This window comes from Passer montanus, unplaced genomic scaffold (genome assembly GCF_014805655.1).
Source record: "Passer montanus isolate IOZ18808 unplaced genomic scaffold, ASM1480565v1 scaffold54, whole genome shotgun sequence".
NCBI lineage: Eukaryota > Metazoa > Chordata > Aves > Passeriformes > Passeridae > Passer > Passer montanus.
The window spans coordinates 1,076-18,263 of record NW_024370374.1 but is presented as its reverse complement, the minus strand read 5'-3'; the positions used below and the strand labels follow the sequence as shown (position 1 = coordinate 18,263).

At 38.4% G+C, this 17,188-nt stretch overlaps 1 protein-coding gene across 7 annotated transcripts; it reads right to left on the bottom strand.

The window, feature by feature from the left end:
• Window positions 1–37: 37 nt before the first annotated feature.
• On the bottom strand, window positions 38–15,623 carry ZDHHC13 (zinc finger DHHC-type palmitoyltransferase 13). Of its 7 annotated transcripts, none has more exons than XM_039725099.1 (17): window positions 15,559–15,623; window positions 14,850–14,983; window positions 14,347–14,469; window positions 13,802–13,879; window positions 13,207–13,351; window positions 11,850–11,914; window positions 11,111–11,273; window positions 10,113–10,238; window positions 9,674–9,807; window positions 8,795–8,895; window positions 6,277–6,401; window positions 5,188–5,250; window positions 4,711–4,804; window positions 3,280–3,363; window positions 2,312–2,469; window positions 1,072–1,169; window positions 38–633 (listed from the first exon to the last, which is right to left on the bottom strand). In XM_039725099.1, exons 1-17 carry the CDS (start codon window positions 15,577–15,579, stop codon window positions 498–500), a joined length of 1,848 nt encoding a protein of 615 aa, XP_039581033.1. In that variant the 5' UTR covers window positions 15,580–15,623; the 3' UTR covers window positions 38–497. The 7 variants fall into 7 exon arrangements, with proteins under 7 accessions (XP_039581033.1, XP_039581038.1, XP_039581030.1 ...); XM_039725104.1 differs by having other exon boundaries at window positions 14,850–14,939; window positions 15,559–15,620; XM_039725096.1 differs by having other exon boundaries at window positions 15,490–15,618.
• Window positions 15,624–17,188: the final 1,565 nt, after the last annotated feature.

Here is a 17,188-nt window from a genome sequence, read left to right as displayed (position 1 = left end):
TTGAATCTATTTCCATCTCCAAAAATACACTTACCAGTATGAAAGCTCTATTTTATTAGACGTAAACTCTTCAAATACAAAGACTTAATAGAGATTTTCACAGCATAAGCAATAAAATTACAATATCATTGTAATATTACATTTTTAAACATGAATGTTGATCTTAATTTTCAAATTTGTCTTTTGTTACCAGAAAATAAAGCAAATGGCACCAACATAATTTTGAAATTCTGCCCCAAAAACTTACCTTTAAAAAATATATATTTGTGTCATCTCCTCACGTAACATTTTAAATAGTTTCAGCTCAAACTATACATACACAGACACACAGTGACTGTTCCATATACAAATCTGCTGTATCTTATGTAGGTAAGTTCAATATTTGAAACAATAATAAAAAATAAAAACAAGCAGCTTAAGAATAATTTGAAGAAATTAACAAAATATCTAGTTTTATTTAGCTTTCTGCTCAACCATCTTAGAAATTAAGCAAAATTTTACACAGAATGAACATTTGTCTCCTTTGCCAGATGAAAAAGTTTGTATTGCTTGGTCCAGTCAATTAAGTTGGGTTTGAACATACCAAAGCAACTGCACTGAAAAAAGTCTGCAAGATTCTGGAAGCATCCAAGGCTGAAAAAAGAGAAGAATATGCATTCATAAACCTAAGAAAAGAAGACTGCATCTTCTTCACCATGAGACAGTACTTAAGATATTAACCTGTCAAGGCAGACAGCTCAGGTAGAAGAAACAGAAGAGCTCTCAATTGAGCATTATTTCTCTGCTGAACTTTTACAAAACATTTTACATTAACAAATGAGAGGAAATAGGGAAACCTTGGTACCGATTTCTCGATTAATAGAACTAAATACTGCAGGAGAAGTCAGAAAGGGACCAGTTCATACCTTAATTCTCTTTCTGATCCTACTCAACAGACACAGAGACTGATGAACAAATTTTTGGACAGCACTCCCTCACCCCAAAAACAGTGGTTTTGCATTTATGAAGCAGTGAAGCAAATCAGTACTGAAAAGATAACATGTTTAAAACACTCTATTCATTAATACCCACTTGTAAGGAGTCCTCCTGAGTGAAGCAGGATGCTTAGAAGATTTTCTCTGTACCAGGAGATTCATTCTTTCATGCGAGGTCAACCCCAGGAACACAATCTGATTGTAAAAAAAACCCGTAAGTAATGGTTACAACATGAACATCACAAATTAAAATCCTATTGAGCAAAAGATACTAATAAGAAGGGAGTAGGGGGGAAGAGCCTGGACATATTTAACAAATAAGTAACCACCGCTATAACTAATGACTGAAAAGTATGTCTTTAAATGTCACTTGGGCTAAAACAGAACCTGTCAAGAACCAGCTTCCAGAGAAGGCAAGCTTAATTGGGATGTCAGTGAAGACTGTACTTTCACAGATGTCTGCAGAAGTAAAAGATCTATCACAGTTAAGTACCCATCTCCTCAGATTTTTGTCTACATTCTACCACACAAAATGGTAGAAAAAAATACCTTGATCCACAATGACATTAAGTTTTCAAATCACTGTGTATGAAACACAGTAGTAAAACTGTAAATATCCTCCCTATCTTTTTCCAGCATGATATCCCACTGTCTTGAACACTGAAAAAATCTAGCAGTACATGTCTAAAATTGTGGGGCTTTTTGTTTTTTGGGTTTTTTTTACTGAACAAGACGTAAAACGAGCGCATAGATCGGTGTGCTTAACACATATTGCAAAGACACCTCCTTCCTAAGAGCTGCTAAACAAGATGTTTTAAGACAGCTCTTCTCAATTTTGTTTGCATAGCCAAGCTTTTCTCTGAGAAAAACATAAGCAAGAAATTTGACAAGATAGAATCCAGGTCATTTATTTTTACAGTACCAGTGGGATTTACTACAGTCTAATGACACATGGCTGAGCTCTGCCACAGAATTTTCAACTCAGAAATAATTGTGTTACTGAGCTTTCATGCAGTTTTGGGGGCATTAATACCAGTTCTATTAGTCAAATAGATTTCTTGTCTTTAAATAAAACTTTTTATAGGCTTGGAATTTTGAGTAGTAAACCCAGAGCTCAGTTATAGGAATGATTTGCAGACAATGATTCTACTTCCAACAGAGAAATGCTGAGTGCACAAACTGAACCTGTGAAACTTCAAGGTCTGCCCTGAGATTTAAGAGAAGCACATTGGCTGTGATAGTAATCAGGGAGAGCAGGCACAGAGTTTTTATGGGAGCAAATCATCCAGGGAAGAGCTTTAATTTAACAAGAAGCATAAACTGAAGAAAAATATTACCTGATAAAGCTGAACAGTGAGCCACACAGAGGCCCACAGGGTGTGGAAACAAGCTACTGAGGAGACGTAGGAAACCCAGGGAGAGCAGGACACTGTCTGGGTGAAGTACATCCATGCTCCATCTTGATGGAAATTTGCTGCACAGTGGTTGGACCAATCTGACAAGACACACAATCAGTTAATTGTGTTTTAAGCCCTTAAGAGCTGAGGAAAGATTATTTGCATGAAATTAATAATACATAGCAATATCCTCTAGAAATACCATGTTTCATTTACCCTGCTACCATCTAAAAGCACCCACACAGATGCATGAGTACTTGCTATTCTAGTTGCATAATCTTTACACTCTGTGTTCATGATCCACAGAAAAACATCTTTGTTTTTAAAGGTTGGTGCTATAGTAATTCATCCTCAGCAGCTAAATTATAAGGGTTTTCCGCTCCTTTCCAATAAATTTTTTAATTTTACAAAGTAAGAGTCCGGATTCATTAATGAGATAATATACTTTTTTCTCTTCAGAATTAAACTACTTTAAAACCAAAAAGAAATCTCTGCATTTAGTATGGATATTTCCAAATTAAAATAAAATCAATCAAGCTTTTGCCATAATATATTTACAAACTTATTTTCTGTTACAGCAAAGGGGAGCCAGATTAGAACCTGTCACCTGATCGTCTGCCACATGGCTTCCCTATTTCCTCTCTAACAAAATTGCTTCCTGCTATTTCATTTTCCAATTAGTATCCCACTACAGCAGCATCTTTGTTCTTGCTCAACACAAATGGACTCAGGTATTTGACCAAAGACTCAGAGAGGATGCATTTTCACTTAAGCTACACAGTAACATCACTGCTGAAATAAGGTATCACTTGTGCGGGTTGCATTTGCTGGAAATTAAATGCTGAAAAATAAAGACCACACAGAGATTGATTTGAAAGCTAAATAAAACTAAATTCATGGATACATACACTGAAGAGTTCCATAAAGCAGCCAGACACCAGTCATTGTCAGGAAAAACAGGAACAACAGGTAGTAATAATGGTTCCCAATGCCTGAAATTCAGGGGAAAAAAAAAAAACTTAAGTTGGACATTTTAAAATTCAGCAGTACTTGCATTTCTACTAAAGTTAGAGTCAAAACCATTTCTTATTTTAACCTCTGCCATCCACAAGATAGCTTGGCAAGGCTGATCTCTCTCTCAACTTTGTCCTGTAAGCCATCCCAGTTTATGTAATAGAATTAGTTGTGATAAAGTCAACCAGGATTTGTCTCTCCTTCAGAGCATGCCTTCAGCTGTTTTAGTCTGATGAGACCTAATTAAGCAACCACAACTCCCTCCCATCCACAATAAAATTGTCTCGTATACTGAGAAGTCTAAGCTATTCAATTTGCTGGACCTTGTGTGCTTCAGAATTGAAAACATACACGTAAAAAACCCTAGACCTCTGTCAGAAAAATTGTTACAGGAAGATTTTTTTTAAAAATTACAATGCTACTGCTCAAAGCTTTGAGACAACACATCAGAAGGATGTCTCAGCACCTTGTAAATAGCAAACATTACAAAAAATAGCATTTAACACTAGGAAAAAAGCTGTTGGCAAAAAAAAAAAGTGAAAAATGTATTGTTACAAATGTGAAGCTCTCACCTTCCTATCTTGAGCATCACCAGTAATAAGCCAGAAAGGATAAGAGAGAGGGTGAGAGGGAAGAACAGAAGAAGATGCAAATGCCCTGCAGGATTATCCTAGTGGTATAGCTGCTCCACTCAGAACTGTCCCTAACAGTGACAAGGGGCAAAGGAAGTTCAGGAAGACACACGAGTCCAGCCAGTTCCTGCACTTCATTCTCCTCATCCACAGCTACTGCATCAAAATGTCAGACTGTGCACACTTGTCTGGTTCTTTCAGTATCTACTCCTGGACAGATTGTCCAAAAAAGTTTGTCTAATCCCTTTCTGAACCTGCTGACATTGCCTGTGTCTGCAAACCCTTACAGCAGCAAGCTCCAAAATTTCCCTGCCTGCCATGTGGAGACATATTTCCTTTACCCATTTTAAATCCCTAGTTCTGCTATGACATTCTGCATTCACTTTAGCCACCATCTTCATTTTTTTCTTTCCTTTTTTAAAGTCTCAATCATATCCCTGTTCCTTCTCTCTCCAGAGAAAGAGTTACAGATTGCATGGTATGTGTTCTTAGGGTGACCACTCCAACAACCCCTAAATAATCTTATTTGCTTTTCTCTCTTCCATCTAATTTCCCTCTGGCACCTGTCAGAGTCCTTCAGCATCAACAGGATATTCTTGCGTCATGTGTGCTCTCACTTTAAGGGGATAAATGTTATCTCTGCAACTTTTAAAATATGTGGCATTTTCAAATTTCATAAAACAACACACTCACCTATGCACTGTCCAGTCCACAAAGAATGCTGATCATATCTGGCTACACATGCTTGGCAAGCAAGGCAATGCACAGATCTCAAAGGCTTCCTTACCTAGTTGAGAATGAAGGGAAAGAACACACTCACAGCAGAAGCATCTACTTTGCTCAAAATCTAAGGCATCATCTTACAGTTACCACCACATTTTGCATAATTACTGTGTCATAGACCTCACAACACAGAACATAGATGAGAACCATACACCTTAATTTAAAAAAAAGATGGAATTTTTAAAAATTAAGATTAGAGTCCAAGGATCTCAAAGCATCTCTTATCACCATAAAATCAATAAAGAAATCTAAACAATGTATAACAAACTACTTGTGTAACACTTTAATGACAAGCAGTTAGGAAAAAGGATTTTTATGGCTTTTTACTCAAAAGTATTGAGTAGAAGGCAAGTTCACAAAAAAAAAAAGTACAAAAGCCCTACTTACAAGACATGATGTGCAAAATGTTCTGAAGTCCAAGCAACCAGCTTCTGCAAGAGCTATAATGTTCTGAAAGATAAAGTATGTTGTGCTTGCATTTGGATAACATTTCCATAGGTGCTATGAAGATTTCTACATTAGGACTTTTGCAGTTTGTAAGTATTTTAAGTTCCAAGCATGAATAGGAATAAGAACTTGCTATTTAAAGAGGTGCACAAGAAAAAAACAAACCAGTCAAGACTAATGTGACTTCACCCACCCAAGATTACTCAGAAAAGTATTTCTGTGTTGCCAAAATTAATAAATGATGTGAATTAAATATTCCTTAAAATGAGATGGCACCTCTCATATAGTCAGCCAGACTTCAGGGAGATGAAACCTGCTCCTTGGATACAAGGACACAATGTTTATGAGTCCTGTGGCAATATGTTAAAACTGCAGTTTATTCTCCCTGGCAATTGGAAGAAATACAACCTCAATGAGAGCCATGAGATCACAAAGAAAATGCTTTCCTTAACCCATAGGTTGGGGAGACCAGACATTAAATTCACTACTGACTGTCTGCCCATGATTTCTTTTGGCTACTATAAAACAGTTAGGAAATAGCATGTGAGTTGCACGATGTTCAAGCACAAAAACAAAACCATTATACAGATCCTCAAAGCAAGTGATAAAATTTCAATAATTACTAGGATATGATATATAGGAAAGCACTGTGACTATTTCTTCTAACATAGACAACTGAAGCAGAAACCATGCAAAACTTATATTTTTCCTAAGTGAAGTTCTAAGTGGATTCATATCATAGATAACACCAGTGGGTCTGTAGAATCTTTGGCCAAAGCTCACATTTCAATGAGAAGATAGAGGCAACGAATTTATAGCAGGACAAGGAAGATAAGGAAACAAGCAGTAGAAGGAGAAATTCTCCAAGATCTGTGTTGTTAAACAAAATTGCTAAAACCTCTTTAAGGAAGAATATTTCACTGCTTTCCAGTTTAACAAAGCTGCACATGATGACAAACAACCACTAGAAGTGGCTGATACATGTTGCACCACACCAGCCCTTCCATCTGTTTTTACAAAATCACCTACCTCTTTTCTTTCTTCTTCTGAAGTCTTTATATATCCAGGATCAGTACTCCAGGTTTTATAGAAATAATAGAGAAGACCCATCATACTGAACATAACTGCGATTTTAAGAATTACATTTGTGGTATGTGATAGTCAGGTTAAGGACTATATTCTTGTAACTCATAACACTTCTATTTGTCAAACAAGCAAAATATTCTAAAATTAGTTAATACTACTTTACAAGCAAGACACAAGAAGGAAAAAACTACTTTCACTTTTACAGTGGGATCCTCTCTGTACTGCCAAGGACATCTTATCAGAGAAATGGAATATTCTGTCCAGTTTGAGTGCTGAAGAAGACTTTTACAACTGCATAAACCTGCATCACAATATGGCTCAATGTCATCCTCCTTAATAGTCCTCCAGACTTCTGCCTTTGAATATTTCAGAGATATGAAACAAATCCGATTTCTTTTTTCCCCTCTGAAGCTTTTGTACTTTATTTAAACAGTATCAGACATGCAGAGCTATAAAGCTTCTGGCAGCTGTGAGATTAATTTGGCTGCTGCACCCACCCCTAACTCAAACAGGTTCTTATTCAGTCTTACCTTGTCCCATTCATTTCAGCCAAAAGCAACTAAATATACTCATTCAGAAAAATGTAATTGAAAGTCATCCTGAAACTATTTTTGTCACACACAAAAAAAAAGCCCAAGCACACACTGCCATACAATTCTGAAGGCAATGGGACATTAGGAACAGCATTTTTACACTATGAACTAAAACCATCTGTGTATCAGATGACTTGAAAACAAAAACATGTCAAGATTAACTGTCTTTACACAGCAACAGAGGAATATAGACTGGGACTAGTTTCATACAAACTAATGTCATGCATCAAACTTGAGAGCTCAGGTTGCTAAAGAACAGTCGCTGCTGCCATCAAGGACCAGACAGAGAGCTCAGTCTGGATGGCATCTCCAGTGACTCCTCAGTGACTTCATCAACTCCAGTGAAAATGATTTTAAAAAATCCAAGGTGGCCACCTCAAAGTTGTTTTGTCTTATGAAATAACAAAACTGCAAGCAGCTCTAATTAAAATCAACTTATGAAATACTGGCACAAACACCAGCTGTGTTTGTTACAATGCAGTTGCAGGGTGCAATTATAGAAGTCAAAATGATGGTGTGTTTCTTGTGGATACTGGTCTATTTGCACTGGTATTGTTTTTTTGGAGCTCAGAGAAATCTTTAGTTAGAATGGCTGGATTTTCATACAGTCCAGAGGAAGTCTGACACACAAATACTGAAAACTAAAATCCTGAAAAATTTTTAAAACACCCAGATCTGTGACCAGCTCCAGAAGGAAAACACACTCATGAGAAAAAGGGCTGGACAGTGAAATGGAAAACTATCCACTGGCCCATCTTACCGAGCTACGGTTAGTACTTCAAGAATATTGCTATGCTCACTATCTTCAGCAAAGTGTCCAACTCAAATCGCTACCACTGGAAGTTTCTTTTCCTTTTAACTTAGATGGCACTAATAAAACAAACCTTAAACCTACACAACAAATGAATAACACCATTTCCATTTACACAAGCATGCGTGTGAATCCCCAGCAGGAATACACTTGATCAGTTCATCAAAGTTAATCCTGATTATTCCATTAAGGACATCTTAATTGGGAACAGTACAAGAGAAAATGTAATTTAAAGGCTGAATTAAAAATTAATTACAACTGTGTAGTAATACATTATAGCTGCTTTCGTACAAAATTATTTGCAGTTCTAAATATCTTCCTAAGGCTTTTTCACACAACTTTATCAATAAACAGATGCTGACTGTGTAACAAAAGAGCAAGACACTGGAAAGAGAGCACAAAGCACCAAAATGTTTTTGTACTCATCACTGAGAAGCCTCTTCAAAGCAAGTAAATGTCAGGTAGAAATTAATTCACTGTTTACTAAAGATTCAAGGTAACCTGTGAATAAAGACAGGAGACTGGACAGTCTACTTTGCAGGAACACAAATATATTTCTTCTTTTTTTTAGGGTGGTAGTGGTAGAGGATGTTGTTTTTAAAGGCAGGAGCATGAATACCACCAACTGCCAAATGCTTATCATTTTAGAAAGAAGAGATGCTTTCAGTATTATTATTAAGATATGTGTTACCCAGTTATACCACATGACAAAATACATCACTGTGCAACAGTATCAGTGAGGAAGATTAAACAGTGATGTGTAGATGCTAACAGAAATCATTAGTTTTATAACATCTTCATTCTGATATTCCAGTAACATATGGAATAGATCAGGTTATAAAGAAGACAAAAATCTATAGACAAAAGAATGTACAGAATTTTAGTCTGTGTATAACTTTAAAGTCTCTTTGCCCCTTCCCAATGGAATTAAACCAATTTTATGAGACATTAACACTCACATGGAATTATCTGGAACTATTCATCACAGTTTACACAACCAGGTTTAGATTTACAAGAAACTCCAAGCAAAATTGCATTTCTTGAGTATGAAGGATATCAGGCAGGAACCAGAAAAACCAGGTCATGGACATCCAAAAAACTGAACTTAGCAGAAATGCTGTGGGAAGATATCTTAGATTCTTGAGCCCCACGAGTAGCCTGAAAGAACATTAAAATGAATAAATATTTTTCAAAATATAATTGAAACATAAATCCATAGAATAGAAATTATCTGGTTTGTAACTGTAAAACTTCATGCACATGGTTTATTTCAAGTTGCTCAAAGCAATCAAGAACTGTCACTCAAAAGCATTCTTTATCCATACATATAGGAGGTAAACAATGCAAAAATAAAACGGAAGAGTGCTCTGTTCCATCACAATATTACATATCTGAGATGTGCTGTAGGGATGGTTGAAAAGTCCCATATCTGTCTGTTTGCACACAGACAGCATTGCCATATCAGTGACCACTGACTTTGGCAGAAAAAGTGAGAAACAGCTCAACATAACACTGGGAGGTCTGGGGAGCAGGTGAGGGGATGGCTCATTAAAACTCATTTTGTGACAGAATATAGCAGGAAAAAGTTATGATAAAGGACATTTCTGAGCAGATGTCTCAATATCCACCAGATACAGACCATCAGTAACACTATGATAATAAAATTAGCTAACAGACTGGGTTTGGGTTTTTTTTTTTCAAATCCTTCAGTGACAAGAAACTATTATTGCGTGCACTTAAATACATTCAATTATTATGGTCATACATTCTAAAAAGTACATGCGTTTAAATTCTTCACACACTGTGCAAGTGTGTGTTTCTCAGGAGGAATCTTTTATATTAACTGAAACTAAACTCTGAAAATAATTATGCATCAAATGCTTTTTAAAGTGTCTTTGACAAGTAAGTCCATAAACAGAGAGAAAAAGCCACAAACCTCACAAACAGAGACATCACAAATAGCAGGCTGAGAAGCAAACCTCCTTTTAAAAGCCAAGAATCAGAGCTTAAGTCCATGATGTATCCAATGGCCCACATGAATGACAAGGAAGATGCTATCATCAGGAACAGCTGTTAAAATTATTATTGTTAAAATATGACAAAGTACTCAAGTATGTCTTACTTAAAAGTATTCAGTTCATGTAATGACAAATGGTGAAAGACAATAAGATAGGACAAGGTGATACATCAATACATCAAAAACAGGGGTGAGTTATGACATAAAACTCTCATCCAAACCACTCCAATGTGCTTTTACAGAATTCTATTTTGTGCACCCAATTTCTGAAATTACTCTTGTTAGAGTTAATTTGCATGTCACTCTAAACACAGCATGCTCTGGTTTTATTTCTATTAGTTATTACTCAGGAAATTACCTCGTATTTCTCTACTATTTTCAGTAACCTGTTATTTCTCCTGTTTCTCATTTTTTCTTCCTCTTGTATCATGTAAACCATGAAGTGATTCTGACTTTCATAAGCAATGTCAAGAGGTCTCTCTCCCTTTAACAACAAAGAGGGTTATTTATTTATTTATTACTTTACACATAAATACTCTTATTTTTAACAAAAACAACAAATTAATATAGTTAAAATAAGATTAACTGGGCAGTTACTTCCCAGCCCCACCTCCCCCTCCATTATTTTTTTAAGGTAAAGGTAAGCTAAATTCAGAGTGCTAACATGCTTAAATCAGAGCTTCATCACTCTGAAAACTGATACTTGTAGATAGATTGCAGTTGTTTATCTGTTGGACTGTTTCCAATAACATATCTATATAGTCATGGGAATCTACACTTTCAACATTTATGCTATCAATTTCTACAAATATTAAGCTGAAGCCTTTCATATGTGATAACCTTTTGAATGTACAAATAGGCATTGCCAAACACCAGCTTTCAGAGGAGGACATTCACTTAATTTGAAGTCTTTACGAGTCTGACTGGACACTAAGAAATGTATTTTTTTAAATCAGCCCAAATCCTCATGACAATGTCATTAAGTAGAAAATAGCTAAATGAAGAAATGAAAAAGAAATGAAACAAGGCCCCGACAAAATTAAACTAATTAAACACACCAAGAAAATGAAACAAAAAGGGGTGAGGGAGCAGAATCTGTGAAGGACACAATTACTGTTCAGTGAATACAAGGCTTGGCTGTTCATTACACAAAGGTTGCAAAGAACCTCTGCATTCATACTCCAAGCCACACCTCAAGAAAGGTACTAACTCCCTTTTGGGAAAGACTATGAACACCTACTCTTAGCCAAACCCTGCCGCAATTTACATCCAACATGGAGAAGACTGAGATTTTTCTTTACATTCATTTCATACATTCATGCTACATGGGATAAAATATCACAAAGGAAATCCTACCTTAATATTTTTTATGTCCAGGCTAGCACCAGCTTCCAACAACAGATCCACTGCACTAGTGTTTCCTGAGGCTATTGCCCAATGCAGTGCAGTATTCTTTTGAACATTGTCTACAGCATTGAGAGAGGGGTTAAACTTTAAGAGGAATTTCATGGGTTCTGGTCTAGATGAAAATAAAGAATAAGAGTTAACAAAGAGAAGATAATCTAGACTGGAAATGAAACTTTTGAACACTTTATAAAACAACAGTTCCCATCTGTGAAACAACAGCAGATATATAATGCCTTTTCACAACCAGCTCATCAATGGTAGATCCATGTTTAGAATTCCACACCTGTCCTGGAAGTTTTTCTCCACATGATGTTACTGTACCATTTTAACAAATATGAGGTACATAACACAGATGATATCTTCTACAACACCATAGCTTGTATCTCTCCATCTTATTAGTTCTAAATGCGTTTCACTGCATCCACACTCATTTGTTTCCATTTTGCAGAAAATACAATAAGGCTGCAGATGATGCAGCCACAAACCTAAACTTATTTTAGAAATTCTTTTCACTTTCTTTGCTATATCCAATGAACTATTCCCAACTCTGGATCTTTGAAACGCCTCACATTTTCATACAAATGGAAGGGAAAGGAATGTCAGTTAAAAAAAAAAAAAAAAAAGTAAGGAAAAACACCTCACTGCTTCTTGAGTACAATAGACTCCTCTTCAGTTATTCTCTACTTACCCAATGGCTTTTTGTGCTGTTAACATTAAAGGTGTTTGCCCATTGAAGTCTGTTGTGTCTATGTTCTAAGAATAAGAAAAACATAAACAAGCAAGTGATTACCAGTGATTTCAGGAAACAGTGGAATTTGGGGCTATATAACTGGTTTAGCTTCACTAACGAAGAGAAAAAATACAGAAATCAAAATGTATCAGCCAAGAAGCCAACACTCATTTAAAATTTTTTCCTGCTTCTACAAGTCTTGCATATCATTCCTTTCAGAATATTCTCAGTTTCCATTTAAGGAAATTTTTAAGGAAGAGACTCCACTAAGGATATTTTTAAGTGAATTATGTCAACTGTACTTCTTGTCCTCTTTGCAAAGAAATACTATCAATAAGAAGGACCTTGTAAAGCAATGTTAACTGTATTCCTTGTGTAAATGGATATACATAAAAGATGTACCGAAAATACATAGAACAGGTTTATTAAAACAACAAAGAAGGTTTATGTATCTCAAGACATACCTAAATATCTAACCTAAATTTTCCTCCTTCTTCGCAACAAAGGTTTCCTTGTTTTCTGCCTCCATCCATCATTACATTAGTGCAGATTTACTTAAAAGAATTATTCACATGGATATTTTTAGTAGAATATAGGTGAGCCAACAACTTTATTAAGCCTGTGATATACACCACTACACCTGCACCACTACACCTACAGTAAATGAAGTCAGTTACTCTCCCTAAAGAGAACTTAATGAGAAAGAAAATAAACTTAGCAAACTTTTAAATCCTAACACTAGATAGTTTCTCAGAATCAGTCTAGATCATATAAGAACTCTCTTGTCATTTTTACTTACATGTTGTTACATTTGCCATCAATTCTGCTCATTTCACATATAAGCTAAGAGATATCAACTACCATGGATACAACACAGAAATTTCTAATGAAAATTCAGACCTAATATGATCATCTGTTCTACATTCTTCAATTTATGGAAAACTGCATAGATTATTAGTTACAAAGCTGTAATCAAATCATAAATACTTCATTATGTCTACACATCATACACTGCTTTTTGTTCCCACATTTAAAAGCCATTGGTTATTTCACAGCACCACAAATCCACACAGCCTTAATAACGCTCCTAAACATGCTGAAATGTAGGTGAATCTGGATGTGGGGGATGACAGGAATAGGGAAGAGCATTAAAAAAATTATATCTAAGTTTGTCTGTGCTTCTAGCACATAAATATAGGTATAAAATAACTGGTTTTCATCTAGGGAAAAAAAATCCAGTTAATTCTGAAATGTCTCCTATACACAGGCAGCTACTCGTAAGCAGAAAACAACATTTGGGGCATCAGAAACATACCTGGCCTTTTGCTATGAGGTAGGCTATGATGGGCATGTGTTGGAATAGCACTGCTAAATGAATGCTACTGAATCCTTCCCCATCAATAAGACTGGGATCTGCTCCACATTTCAACAATAACATGACCATCGGAAGGTGTCCTTGTCTACAACAATATGTGAAATGAAACTATGATTTAATGATGATTAAAAAAATTGATACTTTAATGAAAGCATTGCCTTACTAATTCTCATAGGCATCCCACAAAATATTTCAGCTTCTCACAGCTTTATTTAGGAAATTACATTAAATACATGCAGCCTAATAAATGAGCCTAGGGTGAAGCATTAATTTAGACTACATTGGTTATTCTACAGTAACTTCTCCTGTGAGCAGTCATCCAAACCTCTGACTCTGGCAAAAGACTGACAGTCCAGAAGAAAGCACTCATTTTCCAACAGGAGACTTTTCACTCGGAGAAGTTTTCCCAGAATAATTACTTCAGGTTATGTTTTCTCCAGACAAGCAGAGAAGCTTTGTTCTCTGAATCTCAGAAAACGCTACCACAGCTTTAAATACCGACAGATTTGCAGTTAGGGGTTGCAAGCAGCACTACCTGATCGTCCAGTGCAGGGGTGTAGAATTCAAATCTCCACCAAGCTGATCCACTACCGCACCTTTGGAAATGTAATATCTGTGTAATAACAGCACAATAAGGTCAGGAGCAGATAAAATAAAATAGCAAAACATTATACAAAAGATAACATATCTAAAGGAGTAAATGACTCATAATAAAAAAATCACTGGAGAAGCAAATGGACAAAAGTGGTTTAGCAGTAAAAAATGCTGCTTCAAGAAAATGTTGAAGAAAAAATAGAGTCATTAGCAAGGTACTTCTAAAATCAGCTTTCATCTTTGTTACAGAAAAAAACGCAGAAAAATCTAATGATTTCATGTACTACATGAGTTCACATATAAAGAAACGGGCTACCTTTACATTTCAGTGACATTTTCACTAAGGTAAGTGCATTAAAATTTGAATTGTACCCTTCTCTTCTCAGGCAGTGCGTTCCTTTGTTTTTAAGTACAAAAGCAACAACGTGATTATAGGCAACAGTGGCAGAATATACTGTGTTACTGTCACAAGGACTCCCAGCTTACTTTACCAGCTCCTGTCTGTTGTTTATTGCTGCCCAGTGAAGAAGAGTCACATTTTCTTTGTCTGGTTGTCGAACATCATATCCTGCTTCTACCAGTTCTTTGCATCGCTCTAGCATTCCATACCTTAAGTGAGAAAGAAAAAAAAATCAATTTACTTATCATTTTTCAGTATTCTCCAGTCTGGAGACAGTTGCATCCAAAAGAAAAAATACATCTTAGTAAGCATCACCCAGTAGTTTCTACTGGAGCAAATTCCACATTGCATTCAATGGAAGTATTGTAAAAAGAGTGGGGCTGTGCCTTGATGAGTAGAATTTTCTACTTAAACAAAGTTGCTCAAAATGTTTTTATTTACAACAGCAACAGTAAGTTATTTTTCTTCTTCCTCTACAGGAAGAAAATGAAACTGAAAACATTTCCTGTGGAAAAATATCCAGCCTGGCTCACATTTGAGGACACTCCCATCTATTTCAACACTCTGCACACTCAGAACATGTACTTACTGTGTAGCCTTGACAATGCCACAGGTGCTGGGGTCTTCAGCAATGGGATATGGGCCTGGGAGACCTTTATCTTCATGGACGCTGTGGCTGCTGTGCATATGAAGTCGATGAGGCTCATGGCAATGGCTTTTACACTGGCAGTTAACAAAACAATTATTAACTATTATTATTTATCGGCTGCACACCACACACACCTCTCCCTTTACCAGAAGCACTCACTGGGCATAGTATGTTCTGTTAATACAAACGAAGATGTTAATTCAAAGCACAGGTAAAGCCTCCTGGCAAGAGACCCATCCTTTCATTTGTGCATGACAGCAGGGATGGGGTTAAGGTGCATTAGGACAAATTACAGAGGCGTTCAGCACCCTGCAGAGCTGGCTCCCGACACAGCAGCCTCACTCACAACACCGCTACCATTCCAGAAACCACAAGCTACGGCCTTGGGGCAGGGTTTGAAACGCACTTGGCAATCACAGTGCCACCCGTGCAGCCAGAAACCCGACGCGAGGGAACAGACAAGGCACACGCAAGGCACGACACGAACGGATCCTTCCCGGTAGCCCCCGCCAGATCCCGGCGGCACCGCGGCCGCCCCGGCCCCTCCCACGCCGCCTGCCAGAGGCCCGCGGCCGCATACCCCGGCCCGGGCAGCGCCGGCTCTCAGCCCCGCTCCAGCCCATGCGCTGCCCGCGGGCTCCCCGCTCACCGCCAGGCCGCTCCCCGCCATGCCCGCGGCCCGCAGCTTCCTGCTCCCGCTTCCTGGGCACGGCTGCGGGGCGGGGCCAGGCAAACACGGCCCGGGCGGGGCGGCTCCCGAGCGGCTCCGGGGTGGGGTAGCCCGGGGAAGCCCGGGGGAGCCTTCCCTGAGGCTGTGCCTGCCGCTGCGGAGCCGCTTGGGCGAGCAGATTGGTGGCTCCCAGGTTTGTTCAGTTGTGCCTGAAATGGCTCCTTTCCTTTGTTAATGATATAGTTAGTAATTCGTGTAGATAAAATATATATAGACTTCTATAAAATATATGAACCAAACCGGCTCTACATAGGGAGAAGCGGGGGTAGGAATTTCATTCTCAGGATGGCAAAACCGCGGCAGACTGGCAAGGAGATACCATGACATTTACATACAAAGGAAACCTCGGCTGCACAGGAGATGGGGGTTCATGGAGGCATGTGTCCAGTGACACCCGAAAGATGGTGGCCCGGACCTGATATCCATCTGAGATAACCGGAGCCATCAACACCTGCCGCCTGAATACAAGATTCCGGGAATCGGGGAAATGCATTGATCAGTTCCCGGACGAAGGCTTTGTGCAGCCTGGACTGAGGAAGAGAACCAACTTGAATATGAAGAGCTCAAAAAGGAGACAAAGGGACTCTGCCGCGGGCAAAATAAAGAGTATAAGAACTGCAGCCCCGGAACAGCCAATGTGGACGCATGGGGATTTGGTGCACTAGAGGCCAGATCCACATCCACCCAGCCTATCTCCCGGGGATGTTGCGCTGTCAGTTTGATTGTTGGCTGTCGGGACTGTAACACGGTCGCGAATAAATTCCTTTTTATTTTATTAGAATTGGGCATATTTCATTTTTACCTATAACACCTTTTACCCAGGCAACCACACCAAAAAACTTTCGTTTTCACACAGGATCCCCCCAGGTAGCAGAGAATACAAGAATTTTCTGTTGGCGAATTTTTCGGGACTTGAGCCTCAGCAGCTGGAAACGGTCCCTTAGTGAAGGCTCTGGAGCACATCTGATGAGGAGAGGCTCAGGGAGCTGGGGGAGCTCAGCCTGGAGAAAAGGAGGCTCAGCGGGGACCTTCTGGCTCTCCACAATTCCCTGAAAGGAGTAATGTCATCTCCTTGCTGGCCCTGTTCCCACAGGAGTTCAAGGCCATTTGGGACCATTTCCACCCCCAGCTGAACCCCAATGTCCCCTCATAATGGCCGCCAGGGTGAGAGAGGAGCCGCCATTTTAGGGCAAGCTGTGAGGGGCAAGTGGTCACTCCCTGAAGAAATGGGGATAAACTGGGAAAACATCCAAACGTGTCAAACATGCACAAGCTTCCCAGGTGAGGTGGGACCCTGGCAGCCCTCAGAGTGATGCCATCTCCTCTTGCCTGAGGAGAAAGCCCAGCATGGGGTGACCATAGACCTCTAGCTCTCAAGCATCCTGTGGGGACTGTGGGGACACAGGGATCTCCTGCTCTGAAGGAAATGTGTCATTGTTATGAATAGAAAGTTATATTTTTTTAGGTTGCAGAGTTAAAAAGACCCTTGGACAACTTGCAGTCACTACTCACAGGTCATCGGAAAAGGGATAATTATCTCTCCCAGCTC